The following is a 20510-nucleotide window of genomic DNA, read 5'->3' as shown; positions in this document are numbered from 1 at the left end:
CTCTTGACACATGAAGCCGCACACATAGAGAATTATTGATTGATATGTACATCAACCTAATGGTGTGCCAAGTTGAAATGAAATGTTTTCTGTAGTTAATGATTAGAAAATTAAAAGCTGTATCTACAAAATGTATGAATGCAGTATTTGCAATACACAGATACTGTGATTTCCGTGCTTGGTATAGTATAACCAAGTAACATAGAAATCAGTGGCGGTCGGTGCCATTTAAGACAAGGGAGGATGATAATTTTTCTAATGAGCATGGCCTCATTTCTATTAAAGCATATTGGGCGACTATCATTTATATTCCATTCAACCAGCTCAATGCAACACAGATAGATTCAGGCTATTACATGATACTCTAATTTTCCCTATACCCATTATGAGGTTGCTACAACCTAACCTATGAATGAAGTTTACAACGTAGGTGCACAGGTCGAGAGGAAAAATGTGAGTAATCAAGGTGACAGACAGTGACACATTCAATACCGCCGTACACACTCTTGCCTGCATCTAGCTGATCTAGGGTGTAATCATTAGTCCAACAGTTGCAAACAAATGTTTCTGTTGTACAAATTCAGGTATGTTTATCCCCGTTTCATTCCCATTTGCTTCCGTTTAAGAAACGTTTTTCAACACAATCTACTCATAACCCTTCTTATCCGTAGGGTTTTCAGAGGTTCGGTTCGCCCATGTCTGGCTGCGTTGAATTACAATCTTGACGCTGTTTTTAATGTTTAAAAACAGCAATAATCATCGCTTGCTAAACAGTTTTCAAAACATATGCTGATATACCTCTTATATTTCACATCAGTAAGAAATAATCTTCCAAATGAAAAACAGACACTTACTATAAGTCCCCTGTTACACTTACACACAGGTGTTTGGAGCACGTTACTTAACTAATTATCTAAGGTGGCCACTTATTTATTTCTTCTGTCTTCTGTAAACAAGCAGTGTAACATGGAGATATGGCCGTGTGGGAATACTAACCCTATAAAAGGTGTGTAGTCATTTAACCTTTTGAAAAGGATTTCTCACTGATATGAAAGATACGTTCATTATGTTTCCAAAAACATTCCGCAAGTGATGCGTTTTAACATTCCGAATCAGCGTCGGGACTCAACAAAACTCCCCTGGTCAGAAGATACTATCGTCAATAGGCGCTAAAGGTCTATGAATGAGTTAATATTTTCAAAAAAGAATATCCAAATACTTGCTAAGCCATAAATCATTTCAAAGGATGGTCACACAATCTGTTTTTATTTATCTTTGACATCTCAGAGTTCATTTGGCTTATTGCAATGCAGACAGAGAAACAAGGAAGACATGACAATAGCATCCTCAGACAAGCCTCTATGACACCTCACATGAAACATTTATCACTTGCAAATTGTTTATTGTTGGATGGCTGGTACTCTGCTGACAGGTGGGCTGATTTATTTGGAAGGTTTTTGGAAATGCTTCCGAAAATAGCAAAGTTGAGTTACCAATCAAGCCCTAAGAAAAGTGATAGATTGTAAATTACTGTTTTATATTACCGTTTTATATCATTACTGTTCTGTATCATTATATCATCTTAGTATTAACAGACTGAAAGTAGAATTAGGTTTAAGCTCTTTGTGTATGGACTGTAGTGGACTAATAATGTGTATTTCAAATAACTCAGTGTCTCCTGACTGATAAGAAGTCCTGAGATATGAAAAGAGGAGCACGGGGAAATCCTGAGTGATGGAAAAGTATTGAAGTACATCTTTGTGGAAGGGAGGAGTTAGAGCTAAGGTTATAAGTGGACACTGTGCTGTATTAAATGTATGCATTCAGCTGGTACATCTTCGCTGAGTAAACATTTGCAACTTCACTCTGAGTTTGGGCTCCTTTGAATGATAAATATGTTTATTGCGTATTGAGGTATTGGTCTTGTCAATTGGCGTCCCAAACCGGAATTCACACTTAAGGAACAGATTTTGGAGAATAATCGGTACTAGAAGAGGCTGGGCAAAAAATAAAGGTAAGCTTGTTTGTTACCAATTCTGTTTCTTACCAAGTCTTACCAACTGTATGCTCGGCCCTAATTTATGTGCTCTCTGTCACCTGGAGCTTCATGGCAAATGGTCCAGGAACACAAGGAAAGCACAGGACAATGCCCAAGGTCTAGTCTGCCCTTCCCCCTCTGAGGGGCCAAAATGTATCTATTTTTTACAGTATTCAGAGGACTGACTATTGAGTGATAGCCTGAGTGTTATAGTATCCATGTTTGGTATCTACCTGAATCTTGCTCAATGAGGATAACTCCGATACTATCTATATGGATGTCTGATCTCTGATCTCTGTGTTAATGTGTATCTGTACACGTTGAACTCTAAATAACTCTATGCAAAGAGTTTTTATGGTCCTCTCAGAAATTCTGTCTAATTTACATTGGTCTCATCCCCACACAAGCTCTTAGATGCTGTGGCACCCTGTGGAGATTGGGCCTTGACGGTCAGATTATGGTGGTTGGTTTTGGGTTGAAAGGTTACACCGTCAGATGCTATAAATGGAATTAAATGCCTTTGTTGTTTATTTTATCCTGTTTCCAGTCCATGGAGGAAGGTTGTATGATCAATTCTCATTTCCTAGGCTTCTAGGCCTTTGGCCTAGTAGGCATTTCTTTGTTCATTCTTTGTCTTGTAAGTTAATATTGTACTGCAGTGGGCTAAATTAGGGTCACACAGAGTGTTTTTTTGGTGGTCTCAAACATATCTACTTTGAAACAAAATTATACACTTCACACACATTTTTATGGGCTTAAAAACATAAGATACCTGTACCATGTCAGAATTTATTGGAATGTATTACATTTTGAGTTTGCATCCCAATATTATACTTTAATTGTACTGAATAGAAATATCAACGCAACATGCAATCATTTCTAAGATTTTTGTTACGGTGCGTGAATGAGGACCCAAAAGCGAATTAACAAACAGAGTTTCTTTAATGACGAAACACACGTAGGCTCAGATGGACAGGCAGATTCCGACAGGACAGGACAAGGTTAGATGAACAGGCAGATTCCGACAGGACAGGACAAGGTTGCAGCAAACACGACGATAGTCTGGTTCAGGCATGAGTAACACAAACGAGAATCCGACAAAGACAGGAACAAAAACAGAGAGAGATATAGAGGACTAATCAGAGGGAAAAAGGGAACAGGTGGGAAAAGGGGTGACGAGGTAGTTAGGAGGAGACAAGGAACAGCTGGGGGAAAGAGGGGGAGAAACGGTAACCTAATAACGACCAGCAGAGGGAGACAGGGTGAAGGGAAAGGACAGAAACAAGACACAACATGACAATGCATGACAGTACCCCCCCACTCACCGAGCGCCTCCTGGCGCACTCGAGGAGGAAACCTGGCGGCAACGAAGGAAATCATCGATCAGCGCACGGTCCAGCACGTCCCGAGAGGGAACCCAACTCCTCTCCTCAGGACCGTACCCCTCCCAATCTACTAGGTACTGATGACCACGGCCCCGAGGACGCATGTCCAAAATCCTACAGACCCTGTAGATGGGTGCGCCCTCGACAAGGATGGGGGGGGGGGGAAGACGAGCGGGGGCGCGAAGAACGGGCTTGACACAGGAGACATGGAAGACCGGGTGGACGCGACGAAGATATCGCGGAAGAAGAAGTCGCACTGCGACAGGATTAATGATCCGAGAAATACGGAACGGACCAATGAACCGCGGGGTCAACTTGCGAGAAGCGGTCTTAAGGGGAAGGTTCTGAGTGGAGAGCCAAACTCTCTGACCGCGACAATATCTAGGACTCTTAGTTCTACGCTTATTAGCAGCTCTCACAGTCTGCGCCCTATAACGGCAAAGTGCAGACCTGACCCTCTTCCAGGTGCGCTCGCAACGTTGGACAAAAGCCTGAGCGGAGGGGACGCTGGACTCGGCGAACTGAGATGAGAACAGCGGAGGCTGGTACCCGAGGCTACTCTGAAAAGGAGATAGCCCGGTCGCAGACGAAGGAAGCGAGTTGTGGGCGTATTCTGCCCAGGGGAGCTGTTCTGACCAAGACGCAGGGTTGCGAAAAGAGAGACTGCGTAAGATGCGACCAATAGTCTGATTGGCCCGTTCTGCTTGACCGTTAGACTGGGGGTGAAAGCCGGAAGAGAGACTGACGGAAGCCCCAATCAAACGGCAAAACTCCCTCCAAAATTGAGACGTGAATTGCGGACCTCTGTCCGAAACGACGTCTGACGGAAGGCCATGAATTCTGAAAACATTCTCGATGATGATTTGTGCCGTCTCTTTAGCAGAAGGAAGCTTAGCAAGGGGAATAAAATGAGCCGCCTTAGAGAACCTGTCGACAACCGTAAGAATAACAGTCTTCCCCGCTGACGAAGGCAGTCCGGTGACAAAATCTAAGGCGATGTGAGACCACGGTCGAGAGGGAATGGGAAGCGGCCTGAGACGGCCGGCAGGAGGGGAGTTACCGGACTTAGTCTGCGCGCAGACCGAACAAGCAGCCACGAAGCGACGCGTGTCATGCTCCCGGGTGGGCCACCAAAAACGCTGGCGAAGGGAAGCAAGCGTACCCCGAACGCCAGGATGGCCGGCTAACTTGGCAGAGTGAGCCCACTGAAGAACGGCCAGACGAGTAGGAACGGGAACGAAAAGAAGGTTCCTAGGACAAGCGCGCGGCGACGGAGTTTGAGTGAGTGCTTGCTTTACCTGCCTCTCAATTCCCCAGACAGTCAACCCGACAACACGCCCCTCAGGGAGAATCCCCTCGGGGTCAGTGGAGGCTACTGAAGAACTGAAGAGACGAGATAAAGCATCAGGCTTGGTGTTCTTAGAGCCCGGACGATAAGAAATCACGAACTCGAAACGAGCGAAAAACAGCGCCCAGCGCGCCTGACGCGCATTAAGTCGTTTGGCAGAACGGATGTACTCAAGGTTCCTATGGTCAGTCCAAACGACAAAAGGAACGGTCGCCCCCTCCAACCACTGTCGCCATTCGCCTAGGGCTAAGCGGATGGCGAGCAGTTCGCGGTTTCCCACATCATAGTTACGTTCCGACGGCGACAGGCGATGAGAAAAATACGCGCAAGGGTGGACCTTGTCGTCAGAGAGGGAGCGCTGAGAAAGAATGGCTCCCACGCCCACCTCTGACGCGTCAACCTCGACAACGAACTGTCTAGTGACGTCAGGTGTAACAAGGATAGGTGCGGATGTAAAACGATTCTTGAGGAGATCAAAAGCTCCCTGGGCGGAAACGGACCACTTAAAGCACGTCTTGACAGAAGTAAGGGCTGTGAGAGGAGCTGCCACCTGACCGAAATTACGGATGAAACGACGATAGAAGTTCGCGAAGCCGAGAAAGCGCTGCAGCTCGACGCGTGACTTAGGGACGGGCCAATCAATGACAGCTTGGACCTTAGCGGGATCCATCTTAATGCCTTCAGCGGAAATAACAGAACCGAGAAATGTGACGGAGGAGGCATGAAAAGAGCACTTCTCAGCCTTCACAAAAAGACAATTCTCTAAAAGGCGCTGGAGGACACGTCGAACGTGCTGAACATGAATCTGGAGTGACGGTGAAAAAATCAGGATATCGTCAAGGTAAACGAAAACAAAGATGTTCAGCATGTCTCTCAGGACATCATTGACTAATGCCTGAAAGACAGCTGGAGCGTTAGCGAGGCCGAAAGGAAGAACCCGGTATTCAAAGTGTCCTAACGGAGTGTTAAACGCCGTCTTCCACTCGTCCCCCTCCTTGATGCGCACGAGATGGTAAGCGTTACGAAGGTCCAACTTAGTGAAAAACCTGGCTCCCTGCAGGATCTCGAAGGCTGAAGACATAAGAGGAAGCGGATAACGATTCTTCACTGTTATGTCATTCAGCCCTCGATAATCTATGCAGGGGCGCAGGGACCCGTCCTTCTTCTTAACAAAAAAAACCCCCGCTCCGGCGGGAGAGGAGGAGGGGACTATGGTACCGGCGGCAAGAGCTACAGACAAATAATCTTCGAGAGCCTTACGTTCGGGAGCCGACAGAGAGTATAGTCTACCCCGGGGGGGAGTGGTTCCCGGAAGGAGATCAATACTACAATCATACGACCGGTGTGGGGGAAGAGAGGTGGCCCTGGACCGACTGAACACCGTGCGCAGATCGTGATATTCCTCCGGCACCCCTGTCAAATCACCAGGCTCCTCCTGTGAAGAAGAGACAGAGGAAACAGGAGGGATAGCAGACATTAAACATTTCACATGACAAGAGACGTTCCAGGAGAGGATAGAATTACTAGACCAATTAATGGAAGGATTATGACAAACTAGCCAGGGATGGCCCAAAACAACAGGTGTAAAAGGTGAACGAAAAATTAAAAAAGAAATGGTTTCGCTATGATTACCAGAAACAGTGAGGGTTAAAGGTAGCATCTCACGCTGAATCCTGGGGAGAGGACTACCATCCAGGGCGAACAAGGCCGTGGACTCCCTTAACTGTCTGAGAGGAATGTCATGTTCCCGAGCCCAGGTCTCGTCCATAAAACAGCCCTCCGCCCCAGAGTCTATCAAGGCACTGCAGGAAGCTGACGAACCGGTCCAGCGTAGATGGACCGACAAGGTAGTGCAGGATCTTGAAGGAGAGACAGGAGTAGTAGCGCTCACCAGTAGCCCTCCGCTTACTGATGAGCTCTGGCTTTTACTGGACATGAAGTGACAAAATGACCAGCGGAACCGCAATAGAGACAGAGGCGGTTGGTGATTCTCCGTTCCCTCTCTTTAGTCGAGATGCGGATACCTCCCAGCTGCATAGGCTCAGCACCCGAGCCGGCAGAGGAAGATGGTAGTGATGCGGAGAGGGGGGCAACGGAGAACGCGAGCTCCTTTCCACGAGCTCGGTGACGAAGATCAACCCGTCGCTCAATGCGAATAGCGAGTTCAATCAAGGAATCCACGCTGGAAGGAACCTCCCGGGAGAGAATCTCATCCTTTACCTCTGCGCGGAGACCCTCCAGAAAACGAGCGAGCAAGGCCGGCTCGTTCCAGCCACTGGAGGCAGCAAGAGTGCGAAACTCAATAGAGTAGTCTGTTATGGATCGATTACCTTGACATAGGGAAGACAGGGCCCTGGAAGCCTCCTCCCCAAAAACAGATCGATCAAAAACCCGTATCATCTCCTCCTTAAAGTCCTGATACTGGTTAGTACACTCAGCCCTTGCCTCCCAGATTGCCGTGCCCCACTCACGAGCCCGTCCAGTAAGGAGAGATATGACGTAGGCGACACGAGCAGTGCTCCTGGAGTAAGTGTTGGGCTGGAGAGAAAACACAATATCACACTGGGTGAGGAACGAGCGGCATTCAGTGGGCTCCCCAGAGTAACACGGCGGGTTATTGATTCTGGGCTCCGGAGATTCGAAAGCCCTGGAAGTGGCCGGTGGATCGAGGCGGAGATGGTGAACCTGTTCTGTGAGGTTGGAGACTTGGGTGGCCAGGGTCTCAACGGCATGTCGAGCGGCAGACAATTCCTGCTCGTGTCTGCCTAGCATCGCTCCCTGGATCTCGACGGCTGAGTGGAAAGGATCCGAAGTCGCTGTGTCCATTCTTGGTCGGATTCTTCTGTTACGGTGCGTGAATGAGGACCCAAAAGCGAATTAACAAACAGAGTTTCTTTAATGACGAAACACACGTAGGCTCAGATGGACAGGCAGATTCCGACAGGACAGGACAAGGTTAGATGAACAGGCAGATTCCGACAGGACAGGACAAGGTTGCAGCAAACACGACGATAGTCTGGTTCAGGCATGAGTAACACAAACGAGAATCCGACAAAGACAGGAACAAAAACAGAGAGAGATATAGAGGACTAATCAGAGGGAAAAAGGGAACAGGTGGGAAAAGGGGTGACGAGGTAGTTAGGAGGAGACAAGGAACAGCTGGGGGAAAGAGGGGGAGAAACGGTAACCTAATAACGACCAGCAGAGGGAGACAGGGTGAAGGGAAAGGACAGAAACAAGACACAACATGACAATGCATGACAATTTTACTGAGTTACAGTTCTTAAGGAAATCAGCCAATTGAAATGAATGAATTAGGCCATCATCTATGAATTTCATTTGCCTCATGCAGTGCAACATCTTATCACGGGTCCCTACGGAACTTTCATTGCGCACACCTGGCCCCTATTCCCACTGATTGTGTTTGTATATATGTGCCCTTTGTTCACCATGGTCTTGTCAATTATTGTTACAATGTCCGTTGGTTCATGTGAGTACCTGTGCTGTGTGTTTTGGGCTTTCATGCCCTTGTGGATCGCGCAGATGATTACGGGTCTCGTCCCGTGTGTTAATCATTGTGCGTGTGTGTATTTATTCGTCGTACTCCTCATTCAACCTGTGTTTTGTATACGTGTTTGTTTGGTGTTCGTCACCGTGCCTTTACATGGCATGCCGTAATTTGTGGCTTAATAAAAAAAACTATTACGCATTATGTCTTCCGGAACTCTTCATGACACGTGACACATCTCCTCGCTTAGAGTTGGTCAGGATGTTGATTGTGGCATGTGGAATATTGTCCAATCCTCTTCAATGGCTGTGGGAAGGTGCTGGATATCGGCGGGAACTGGAACACACTGTCGTACGCTTTGATCCAGAGCATCCCAAACATGCTCAATGGGTGACATGTCTGGTGAGTATGCAGGCCATGCAGAGTATGCAGGTATGCAGAAGAACTGGGACATTTCCAGCTTCCAGGAGTTGTGAACAGATCCTTGCGACATGGGGCCATGCATATCATGTTGAAACATGAGGTGATGGCGGCGGATGAATGGCACGACAATGGGCCTCAGGATCTCGTCATAGTATCTCTGTGCATTCAAATTGCCATCAATGAAAACAATAGCATTTTATTTGTTCATAGATTATACCTGCCCATACCATAACCCCACTGCCACCATTGGGCACTCTGTTCACAACATTGACGTCAGCATGCCGCTCACCCACACGACACCATACGCGTGGTCTGCAGTTGTGAAGCTGGTTGGATGTACTGCCAAAATCTACAAATCTGAAAATCAAACAAAATGTTCTTTCTCACATGCGCTGAATAGGTAGACCTTACTGTGACATGCTTACTTACAAGCCCTTAACAAACCATGCAGTTTTAAGAAAAATAGCACTAAAAAAATAATAAAAGTAACAAATAATTAAAGAGCAGCAGTAAAATAACAATGAGGAGGCTATATACAGGGGGCACCAGTACAGAGTCAATGTGCGGGGGCACCGGTTAGTCGAGGTAATTGAGGCAAGATGTACATGTAGGTAGAGTTATTAAAGTGACTATGCATAGATAATAACAGAGAGTAGCAGCAGTGTAAAATAGGGGGTGGGGGGGCAATGCAAATAGTCTGGGTAGCCATTTGATTACATGTTCAGAAGACTTATGGCTTGTGGGTAGAAGCTGTTTAGAAGCCTACTTGGACCTACTGTAGACTTGGCGCTCCGGTACCGCTTGCTGTGCGGTAGCAGAGAGAAAAGTCTATGACTAGGATAGCTGAATTTTTTGGGGCCTTCTTCTGACACTGCTTGGTATAGAGGACCTTGAAGACAGGAAGCTTGGACCCAGTGATGTACTGAGCCGTACGCACTACCCTCTGTAGTGCCTTGCGGTCGGAGGCCGCAAGGCTCTCTCTGAGAATGGGGGCGTGCTCAGTCCTCCTTTTCCTGTAGTCCACAATCATCTCCTTTGTCTTGATCATGTTGAGGTTGTTGTCCTTCCTCCTATAGGCTGTCTCATCGTTGTCGGTGATCAGGCCTACCACTGTTGTGTCATCGGCAAACTTAATGATGGTGTTGGTCATGCCTGGCCGTGCATTCATGAGTGAACAGGGAGTGCAGGAGGGGACTGAGCACACATCCCTGAGGGGCCCCCGTATTGAGGATCAGCGTGGCGGATGTGTTGTTACATACCCTTACCACTCTTGGGTGGCCCGTCAGTAAGTCCAGGATCCAGTTGCATAGGCAGGTGTTTAGTACCAGGGTCCTTAGCTTAGTGATAAGCTTTAAGGGCACTATGGTGTTGAATGCTAAGCTATAGTCAATGAAGCATTCTCACATAGGTGTTCCTTTTGTCCCGGTATAAAAAAAGGGCATGTTGATGTGACCCAGGACCAGCCTTTCAAAGCACTTCATGGCTACAGACGTGAGTGCTACGGGTCGGTAGTCAGTTAGGCAGGTTACCTTAGTGTTCTTGGGCACAGGGACTATGGTGGTCTGCTTGAAACATGTTGGCATTACAGACTCAGACAGGGAGAGGTTGAAAATGTCCGTGAAGACACTTGCTAGTTGGTCAGCGAATGCTCGGGGTACACATCTTGGTAATCCGTCTGGCCCTGCGGCCTTGTGAATGTGGACCTGTTTAAAGGTCTTACGTTGGAGACAGGTTATTGTTGAGAAAGGAACACTAAATTCTCTGGCAACAGCTCTTGTGGACATTCCTGCAGTCAGCCTGCCAATTGCACACTACCTCGAAACTTGAGACATCTGTGGTAGCGTTGTGTGACAACTGCACATTTTAGAGTGGCCTTTTATTGTCCCCGGCACAAGGTGCACCTGTGTAATGATCATGCTGTTTAATTAGTTTTTTGATATTCCACACCTGTCAGGTGGATGGATTATATTGGCAAAGAAGAAATGATCACTAACAGGGATGTAAACAGATGTGTGCACAAAATTTGAGAGAAATACATTTTTATGCATATGGAACATATGTTATTTCAGCTTATGAAACATGGGACCAACACTTTATATGTTGCATTTATATTTTTGCTCAGTGTACATCACAGAAGATTTTCAGCGTTTTGTTTTTTTATAATGTTGATTAATTATGAAATTATGAAAAATATGTATTACATTCCACCCATGGGGCCACTAGGTCATTTGACTGCTGGGAAGGGTGACCCTGCTGTATGCCGAGAATAATTATTTGTTAATGTCTATATGGCCTTGTAACTAACTAATACACTTGAATTCCGTTCTCATGACCATCCTTTAATCTTAGTCATCTAAACACATAATCATAACACATACTTGAGGTACATGTGAGGTATATACACAATATAATATGCAAATATAACTCCACTATAAACCCGTTGTGAGCCTTGAGACTGCTGAATCAAAGTATCTGCTAAGAGTTAAGTTTCAAATGTGTAAGCGAATTCAGTATGGCCATTTAGGAAAATCACAGGTGTGTGAGACTGGTGGAGGCATCATAAATATTCAGTCTTGCGCATTCTCCCTCTGAATGGCACACACACAATCCATGTCTCAAGTGTCTCATGGCTTAAAAATCCTTCTTTAACCTGTCTCCTCCCTTTCATCTATACTGATTGAAGTGGATTTAACAGGTGACATCAATAAGGGATCATAGCTTTTACCTAGAATCACCTGTTCAGTCTATGTCATGGAAAGAGAAAGTGTTCCTGGTATTTTGTTCACTCAGTGTAGATCCCTACATAAAAATGTAGGAGGTGGTTTTGGCATGTGCCGTTGTGGACAGGTGGGTGAAGTAGCCTGTTTGTTTAGTACTTAACAGCGTATGGTTCTGGAGTGGGAATTGTATCTAACCGGAGGAGAAAATATATTGTGCATATACAAAATATTCCTAAATTAATTAATGAATCAAGAAACACCATTAGTGAGCGACAATCAAAGTATTATCAAAGGATACACTATAAAACCAGCACAATATAACCCACAATTTGAAATGAAAGTATAATAGTTTTAGAAAAAGGAGTAAAGAATGTGGGTTCCAATTTACGAATATGATGGGAATGAGAGACATAGTGTAGATGTAGTGACTATTCAGTTCATTCAACCTATACATTAAACCTTTGAGAAGTAGATTTTTGAGATGTTTTGTTGTTGTTGTTAGACAACAGTCCTCAATTAAAATAACACACCACTTCACCCAAGAGTTAAAAGAGACTTAAACCAAAATGGGAAACGATGCAGAAAGCTGCAAAGAGTAGTTCAATCGATACAATACATTTGAATTTGGTTAGCATTGGTATCTGGCTGATGTATTTTATAATTGGGTTACATAACATATTCATCTCAAAATAATAGACATTAATGAGTGAGACGCAAATGGTGAATATCCAACGGAGACTGGTAATGCATATATGCAGTAAAAACTTTAGGGTTAAAGGGGGGACAGTTGCCTCCCTGTGATTAAAACATCTTTGTTCACATAGTTAAACAAGTGTTAGAGTGGAAGAGAAATGTCCTGGGTGATAGTGATTGAGAGAGAGCTTTCATTTTGGGAAGAGTGGAAGAGTCCGAGTTGAAGGAACCAGACATGTAGACTAGTGAAAGTAACATGAAGAAAGTGTATTCTGAGTAGAAAGGACATGGAAAGTAAAATGGAAAGATTCATGGTATTGTAATGAGTATTGCCATAATAGTATGTAGCTTTCAGCCAGCACTCTAATGATACAATATTTTAGCAATTTGAAGCTAAGGTTCTCAATACAAGGTCACATGATAAATACGAGTGTTGACATCTTCTGCGTTCTATTGTTTGATATGCTCCTCAGTGAACAGAGGGATTGAGTTTAGGGACTGATATTAAATCCAAGCTCACCATTATTCCTCCACCCCGGCACATCTGGTGTTTGGGTTAAAGATAAAATGTGCCCTTTGTGTTGTGAACATAAACATGCTATAAGTGACAGTAGAACAATTGGAACAGAGGCATGAATAATTGAATAATTGAATAATAATTATTATTATTATTTCTCTAATTAGATAGAGTTGGAGTAACACCAGTGATTTAAATAAGACAGTCATTTCATGTAAAATAATATGTTCCTATTACATGAAACTTTATCCAAAATTGAAATGAAGAAGATCCAAATAAAAGGGCTGTGAAACAAAACAGAGTGGGTTTAATAAAGGCTTCCTGCCAAGATTCAATAAGCTCGATTGGAAAATGGAGGAATGTACTGTACATAGGCCGAGTAGTACCTAATACTGCATTTTTAGGACTGATTTTACATTTTTAGGACTGATTTAAGATTTAGCATAGGGAAAACTAACAAAATGTTTCGTCTCTTTTCCAAGAGAGGATGGGGTGTCCCCTATCAAGAGTTTAACAATGATTCTGTATCTCTCCCTTTGAAATACTTCCTGAAGCCTGCTGCCTTGTGAGAGCAGTTATTGAAATTCTACAAGTGTAAAGGTAACCGAATCCGTCCGTTAAGGGAGCTCCCAAATTAAGAAATGCCATTTGTTTGTTTATTGCCCCTACGTTTTATCCCCCCACCCACAACTGCATCCACACACCCATCTACAAATATGAATATTTGTTAGTAGTGTTAATACCATGTCTGATTTGTTGTGTGTGGTCTTTTTATTTGGTTTTAGTAGGTTATTCACGGGTGAGAAAGGATGCACCTTAAAGGACACACAAATACAATGCTCTAGTATATTGTGACTGAATTTTGGTTGCACATATGGTACCACGTCAAAGGTTTGGACACACCTACTCATTCCAGGGTTTTTCTTTATTTTTACTATTTTCGATTTTCGATTATTCAAAGTAGGCAACCTTTGCCATGATGACAGCTTTGCACACTCTTGGCATTCTCTCAACCAGCATAACCTGGAAAGCTTTTTCAACAGTTTTGAAGGAGTTCCCACATATGCTGAGCAATTTTTGACTGCTTTTCCTTCACTCTGCTGTCCAAATAATCCCAACCATCTCAATTTGATTGAGGTCGGGTGATTGTGGAGGCCAGGTCATCTGATGCAGCACCATCACTCTTCTTCTTGATCAAATAGCCCTTACTCAACCTGGAGGTGTGTTGGGTCATTGTCCTGTTGAAAAACAAATGATGGTCCCACTAAGAGCAAACCAGATGGGATGGCTGTGGTAACCATGCTGGTTAAGTGTACATTGAATTCTTAATAAATCCCTGACAGCGTCACCAGAAAAGCACCCCCCACCCTATCACACCACCTCCCCTGCTTCATGGTGGGAACCATACATGCAGAGATCATCCGTTCACCTACTTATCAGACCAAAGGACAGATTTTCACCGGTCTAATGTCCATTGCTCGTGTTTCTTGGCCCAAGCATGTCTCTTGTTTCTAGTGGTTTCTTTGCAGCAATTCGACCATGAAGGTATGATTCACGCAATCTCCACTGAACAGTTGATGTTGAGATGTGTCTGTTACTTGAACTCTGTGAAGAATTTATTTGGGTTGCAATTTCTGAGGCTGGTAACTTATCCTCTGCAGCAGAGGTAACTCTGGCTCTTCCTTTCCTGTGGCGGTCCTCATGAGAGCCAGTTTCAACATAGCGCTTGATGTTTCTTTGCAACTGCACTTGAAGAAATGTTCAAAGTTCTTGACATTTTCCGGATTGACCGAGCTTCATGTCTTAAAGTAATAATGGACTGTCATTTCTCTTCGCTTATTTGAGATGTTCTTGCCATAATGTGGACTTGATATTTTACCAAATAGTGCTATCTTCTGTATACCCCCCTATCTCTTCACTAAAACAGTGATTGGCTCAAACGCATTAAGAAGGAAAGATATTCCACAAAACAACTTTAACAATGCACACCTATTAATTGAAATGCATTCCAGGTGACTACTCCATGCCATGAAGCTGGTTGAGAGAATGCCAATAGTGTGCAAAACTGTCATCAAGGCAAATATAAAATAGATTTTGATTTGTTTAACACTTTTTTGGTTACTAGATGATTCCATATGTGTTCATTCATAGTTTTGATGTCTTCACTATTATTCTACAATGTAGAAAATAATACCTGGTACAGAGTATGTTTGTAACAATGAGTCTGAAGTCCAGGGAAAGAACAAACTAATTTAATGTTGTGGGCCTCTGTTCTGACATTCTAGGGAGTCCTGATCACCCTCACTAAAAAGATCATAGACACTGGGTGAAATTTAAATATAATATGTACATGCTGCTCATTATGAAGAAGTGTATTGCTGTTGTTTTGTTTGTTTTGTTTACTGTATTTGCTTCAATACAAAACTCACCAGATTGGGTCTGGGGTACTGTTGAGATTTCTCCCCAAGGGTGAGCCCTCTAAATCCCTGACCCTGTAACTCCCCGGTGAGATCGCCAAATATGATAGGGAAGTATAAGCCAACCTGCAAAATAGTTTCAAAAGTGTTTTAGTATTCTCTTTTGTATTAATAATGTTGGAAAATGTAATAATTAGTCATACAGTGAATAGCCTGTCATGAATTCTTGAATCAGAAATGCCCTTAACTGTTGTTCTGGTCTTTCTTCTCTCGAGGTTATGGCGATTGTGACTCTGGATGGTATCTTGATGCATGGAAGGGATAATTTGACTGAAATCAGTGTGAGCCCCACCCCTTATAACCGGCTGAAGTAATGGTGGCAATGGCGTCCACTGCAGCCCTGTCCCTCAACACTTCTACCTGAGACCGAGCCAGCAACCTGTGTACAGCATTCAGTCATATATCAACTGCCTTTTCTATCAGGAGTGCGGCATGAGTCCTGAGACCGAGCACATGGAGAGAGATCACTTCTAAACTTCTCTCATGCTGCTGGGGCACTAATAAAAAAATGGGCGAGACAGAATTGACATTAAAGGATGGTTGTGGCGGCTAAGGTGAGCGATTCGTCTGGTTGGGAAAATCTGACTATCCCCCAGATACTGGTTGGGACATCATCAAGGGCCACCCACTTCAACAGGCATGAGTTACATGTGTGCCATTGTGAAAATGAACTTTAAAGCTATCAGAAGAAGAAAAGTTAGAGATACCAGAAGAATGAGTGTTGGGGGAAGGGGCTCAACCGTGCCCTTAATTGATTTGGGATTGCCAAAATAGTTTATCTGGGGTATTGGGTTGATTGTGGGCTTCCTCACACTGGAAAATGTATAGTAATCTAGACTTTAAAAAATGCATTGAGATACTGATACCACTCACAACAGTATAAGACAAGAACAAATGGGGACCATACTGAGAAAAAAGAATGCTAGAAATGTAAAATAAATCAGGTTTATTCTAACGTTAGCAGGATAAATGCTTCCCTTTCTGTAAATGTATGTTCTGCCAGTGTCTGTTAGGGCTAAATCGAATGATAAACTCAACGTAAAGCACCCTTTCATGGGGTTCATCAATTTCGGCTGTGTGACAGTTAAATTAAGAACTGGGTCTACAGTATTTGGCTACATCCGTAGTTTTATTCAGTCATTCTCGTCAATGGCTACGAGGTTGAATGTTTTGACAGAAGGGGGGAAGCAGGGACGTGACCCAGTAGACTGGAGACCAGAGTGTCAATTTAAAACAAGCGCTGTGCAAAGCCCCCGCTCAGGGAATACCAGATGTATATAAGGAGATTGAGATGTTGTGCACGGGGATAAGGGACTGTCATTCTAAATTTGGGTTGGATAATTTAGCAATAGTTTTAATTCCTCTTTGGACAGGCAAGACGGAGAGACAGAGCGCTGCCCCTGAACGATAAATAAATCGCAAAGGGAGGGGCGGGTGCATTACTCACAACAGCATATGAGAGGTGTGAGAGAAACCTCTATCTAGTCTATTTGATTATTCCTTGAATTCCTTTATGGATGAAAAATGATTTCCTTATGAATTTATCAAGGGTTGTAATTCTAATTTGGCGTGGGTAATTAATTATATTTGTTCAGATTTTTTTCATTATTCAGAGGTAATATTAAGTTTTACTGCCAAGGGTGGTGTTATCGTAGAATATGGGGTCATCTTGCAGTTGGTTTCTGAAATGAATTCAATCTTGTTAAGAATCCATTGAGTCTAAGTTAGGGAGGGTTTCCTCCAAGGTCGAGAGAGAAGGACCTGTTGTATTCTCCAGCCTCTAACAAGCTACTTGTATCTGTGGTCTCATGTCAACAACACTGATGTAATGGTTAAGTTCGTCACCTGGAAGCTTAGCCAAGTATGGTCTACCGGTTTATTGAAACTCTACACTCAAGCTGTTGTGATATGTTGAATTTGATTACTGTAACCAATTATCTCCAAGTTTTTTTTGCACGTGACTCAGAGTTTTGTGCTCGACACTCTCAACGCCACTACTCTCTCCTCCTTTTTTTGTGAACAGATAACATTTGACATACCTCCCGGAGGTCTGGGACCTTTGTGGAAGGGAGAGGGCGAGAGCTAAGAGTGAAAGTGGACACTGCACTGTATAAAATGGATGTATTCAGCTGGTTCATCTTTGCTGAATAAACATTTGAAACATCACTCAGAGTTTCGGCTCTTTTGTATGACAAATATGTTTACTGTATATTGAGATATTGGTCTTGTCAAAAGGAAAGGAAAACACTAAATGCTTTGCTGCAGTGGAGGCTGGTGGGAGGATTTATAGGAGGCTGTAATGGCTGTAATGGAATTAATGGAACGGTATCAAACACATTAAACATATGAAACCACATGTTTGATTCCATTACATTTATTCCATTCCAGCCATTACAATGAGCCTGTCCTCCTATAGCTCCTACCACCAGCCTTCACTGCTTTCCTGAGTAGCAGATGTCTTCTCACATGCCATGGCAATATCCTTTTTAAAAACAGTGATTGAAGGTTTTTTATTGTTTTCTCATAGAATATCCAAACAACGGAATTATTCAAGTGTTTCAAGTACAATATTGACAGAAACTGGAAGATAGAACCACAGCTATGCTTGTGTGAGGGTGTTTACCAAGTGACACACGTTCTGTAACAGTGTAATAGACTGTGAGAATCACATGATCAAAAGCAGCTTATCATTGTGATAGACTCTGACAAAGAACGCACAAAAGAATGTCCCCAAAATGCTCTTCTGGCCTATGGAGATACAGTTATGGCTCTCCTGCTTTCATAAAACCATGTTAAATTGAATGTCTTTCAGTTGTGAGGTATGTCAGAGACGGCTTAGCCTTTTGAGCTCAGACTCAGCAATGTAGTTTTGAATACTCTGGTTTGCATCCGAAGCGGACGGAAATACTCAATTCATGCACCCAGCGGAAATTGCCTCTCAGAAATCAAGTCAAAATGACAGTTTTCATCAGGAAAGAACATTGTGCTTTTAAAAATGAGTCAACGTGTAATTTCAGAGTACCCGTTCCATCAAATTGCATCGGGGGATTTCACAGAAAGAAAAACATGACTCATTATCTGTGTTTCCTTAATGTTCTTTCTTCTTATCTTTCAAGGGGAAACAGCATGGCAACCTGCTCAGACAAGACCACTGGTGAAATCTTCTGAGGATCCTCTTAGCAAATTAACAACCGGCCTCTCCCCTCCGCCTCCATCCGACATGGAAACGGACCTTGGTTCTACTCCCTAATGGACAGACTGAAACAAACCATGGAATTTAAGAGAAACCTCTGGACTGGTCTTATCTACACCTAGTACTGTCTTACTATTGAGACGTCTTTGTGGCCTCTGGGTACACTGTGTGCCTAAGGTACAGTGGAGGACTTAAAGAAGCATACATTCTCTACCATGAGAATTCCTGCTACTACAGCCTGCCTCTGCCCTTTGCTGATCTGCCTGTGCTTTATCCAGAAGAGCTATGGGACGTCCCAGCTCAGGCCCAACGTCAGAGCACAAAGTAACCAAACCAAACACCCAGACGGCGAGAGAGACGTGCACCACCGGCCCAAGAGGGGCTGGATATGGAACCAGTTCTTCGTTTTAGAGGAACATATTGGACCGGAAGCACAGCATGTTGGAAAGGTACGCTATTCATGTTCACTTTTAATGGCGTTCTTTTGATGTGAGGTATTTGCATGCTGAGAAGAAAACAGTAGGCCTACATATTGCAGTCTGTAGGTGTTTTTGCATGATACAAAGTTGATGATTGTCACTGCGCCTGGGAGTGCACAGTAACAGTCATTTGAGAGCAATTTTGTACCAGGTTATTAGAGCCGTACGTTTACAAAGGTTTAGAGCACTTTTCTTTCTTTTGGAAAAGATTTTCAGCTTATTTTCAGCAAATATATATATATATATATATATCTACTTTATATGATAAGTAACCCAAATTGGTTAACCTATTACATGACGATACAACCTGAAGAAGGTATCTAAATGAATCATTTTCTGTATGAATTTGAATGAAGAATACATTTTTGGGGGATACATTTGATCAATTGTTTGTATGGTCATGGTCAGGATAATTCGTTCTTATTGAATATCTAAACATGGCAACATTATGAGCTGAAAGCAGTGTTACCTAACTGACTTATGATACAGCTTACCACAGGAGCCAGATCTTTTGATATTGTGTAGCAGAGGCTTCTTGAAATGCACAAGTTGTAATCCACTGTGAAACTGACATTGTATGACATTGACACTACAGTATGTACCAAAGGTGAGGGTTAAAATGGGGCTTGTGAGAGATGTGGGAAGTGAAAGGCTGGTAAGAGATGGCTCACACACACACACACATCCCCTGAGGGAGGGGGGGGCGGGGTTGAGTGCGTGATTCACTCTCCTCAAAGATGCTGTGATAGTTGAATTGTGTGTTCTTCTTCCACTAAGATGGCACCTCTCTTGGTATTGATTTGGCCATGAGGAAAACAGCAGGTAATAGAGTATCAAGTAGCCATTTTCAACAGCACATAGGCCTACATTTATGAGCTTGATTCTTGTCGGCACGCTAAGTATACAAAACATGAAGAACACCTGTCCTTTCCATGACATAGACTGACCAGGTGAATCCAGGTTAAAGCTATTATCCCTTATTGAGGTCACTTGTTAAATCCACTTCAATCAGTGTAGATGAAAAGAAAGAGACAGGTTACCGAAGGATTTTTAAGCCTTGAGACAATTGACACATGGATTTTTTATGTGTGCCATTCAGAGGGTAAATATGCAAGACAAAAGATTGAAGTGCATTTTTTTATTTTTTATTTCACCTTTATTTAACCAGGTAGGCCAGTTAAGAACAAGTTCTCATTTACAACTGCGACCTGGCCAAGATAAAGCAAAGCAGTGCGACAAAAACAACAACACATGGTATAAACAAACGTACAGTCAATAACACAATAGAAAAAATCTATATACAGTGTGTGCAAATGAGCTAAGATTAGGGAGGTAAGGCAATAAATAGGCTGTAGTGGCGAAGTAATTACAATTTAGCAATTAAACACTTGAGTGATAGATGTGCAGAAGATGAATGTGCAAGTAGGTGCGAAGGACCAAAAAAATAAAAAATATGGGGATGAGGTAGTTGTATGGGCAATTTACAGATGGGCAATGTACAGGTGTAATGATCTGTGAGCTGCTCTGACAGCTGATGCTTAAAGTTAGTGAGGGAGATATGAGTCTCCAGCTTCAATGAGTTTTGCAATTCGTGCCAGTCATTGGCAGCAGAGAACTGGAAGGAAAGGCAGCCAAAGGAGGAATTGGCTTTGGGGCTGACCAGTGAAATATACCTGCTGGAGCGCGTGCTACGGGTGGATGCTGCTATCGTGACCAGTGAGCTGAGATA

At 43.5% G+C, this 20510-nt stretch overlaps 1 protein-coding gene across 1 annotated transcript in view; it reads left to right on the top strand.

The window, feature by feature from the left end:
• Positions 1 to 20510, top strand: part of LOC110508701 (cadherin-18-like) — an 81875-nt gene that overhangs the window by 20143 nt on the left and 41222 nt on the right. The window contains exon 2 of the mRNA XM_021589429.2: positions 18226 to 18751. Coding sequence (XP_021445104.2) covers positions 18518 to 18751 — 234 coding nt within the window. The 5' untranslated portion in view covers positions 18226 to 18517. The remainder of the gene's footprint in view (positions 1 to 18225; positions 18752 to 20510) is intronic.

This window comes from Oncorhynchus mykiss, chromosome 28, assembly GCF_013265735.2.
Source record: "Oncorhynchus mykiss isolate Arlee chromosome 28, USDA_OmykA_1.1, whole genome shotgun sequence".
Classification (NCBI taxonomy): Eukaryota; Metazoa; Chordata; class Actinopteri; order Salmoniformes; family Salmonidae; genus Oncorhynchus; species Oncorhynchus mykiss.
The sequence above is the reverse complement of the archived record's forward strand: the minus strand, read 5'-3'. Positions and strand labels throughout refer to the sequence as shown.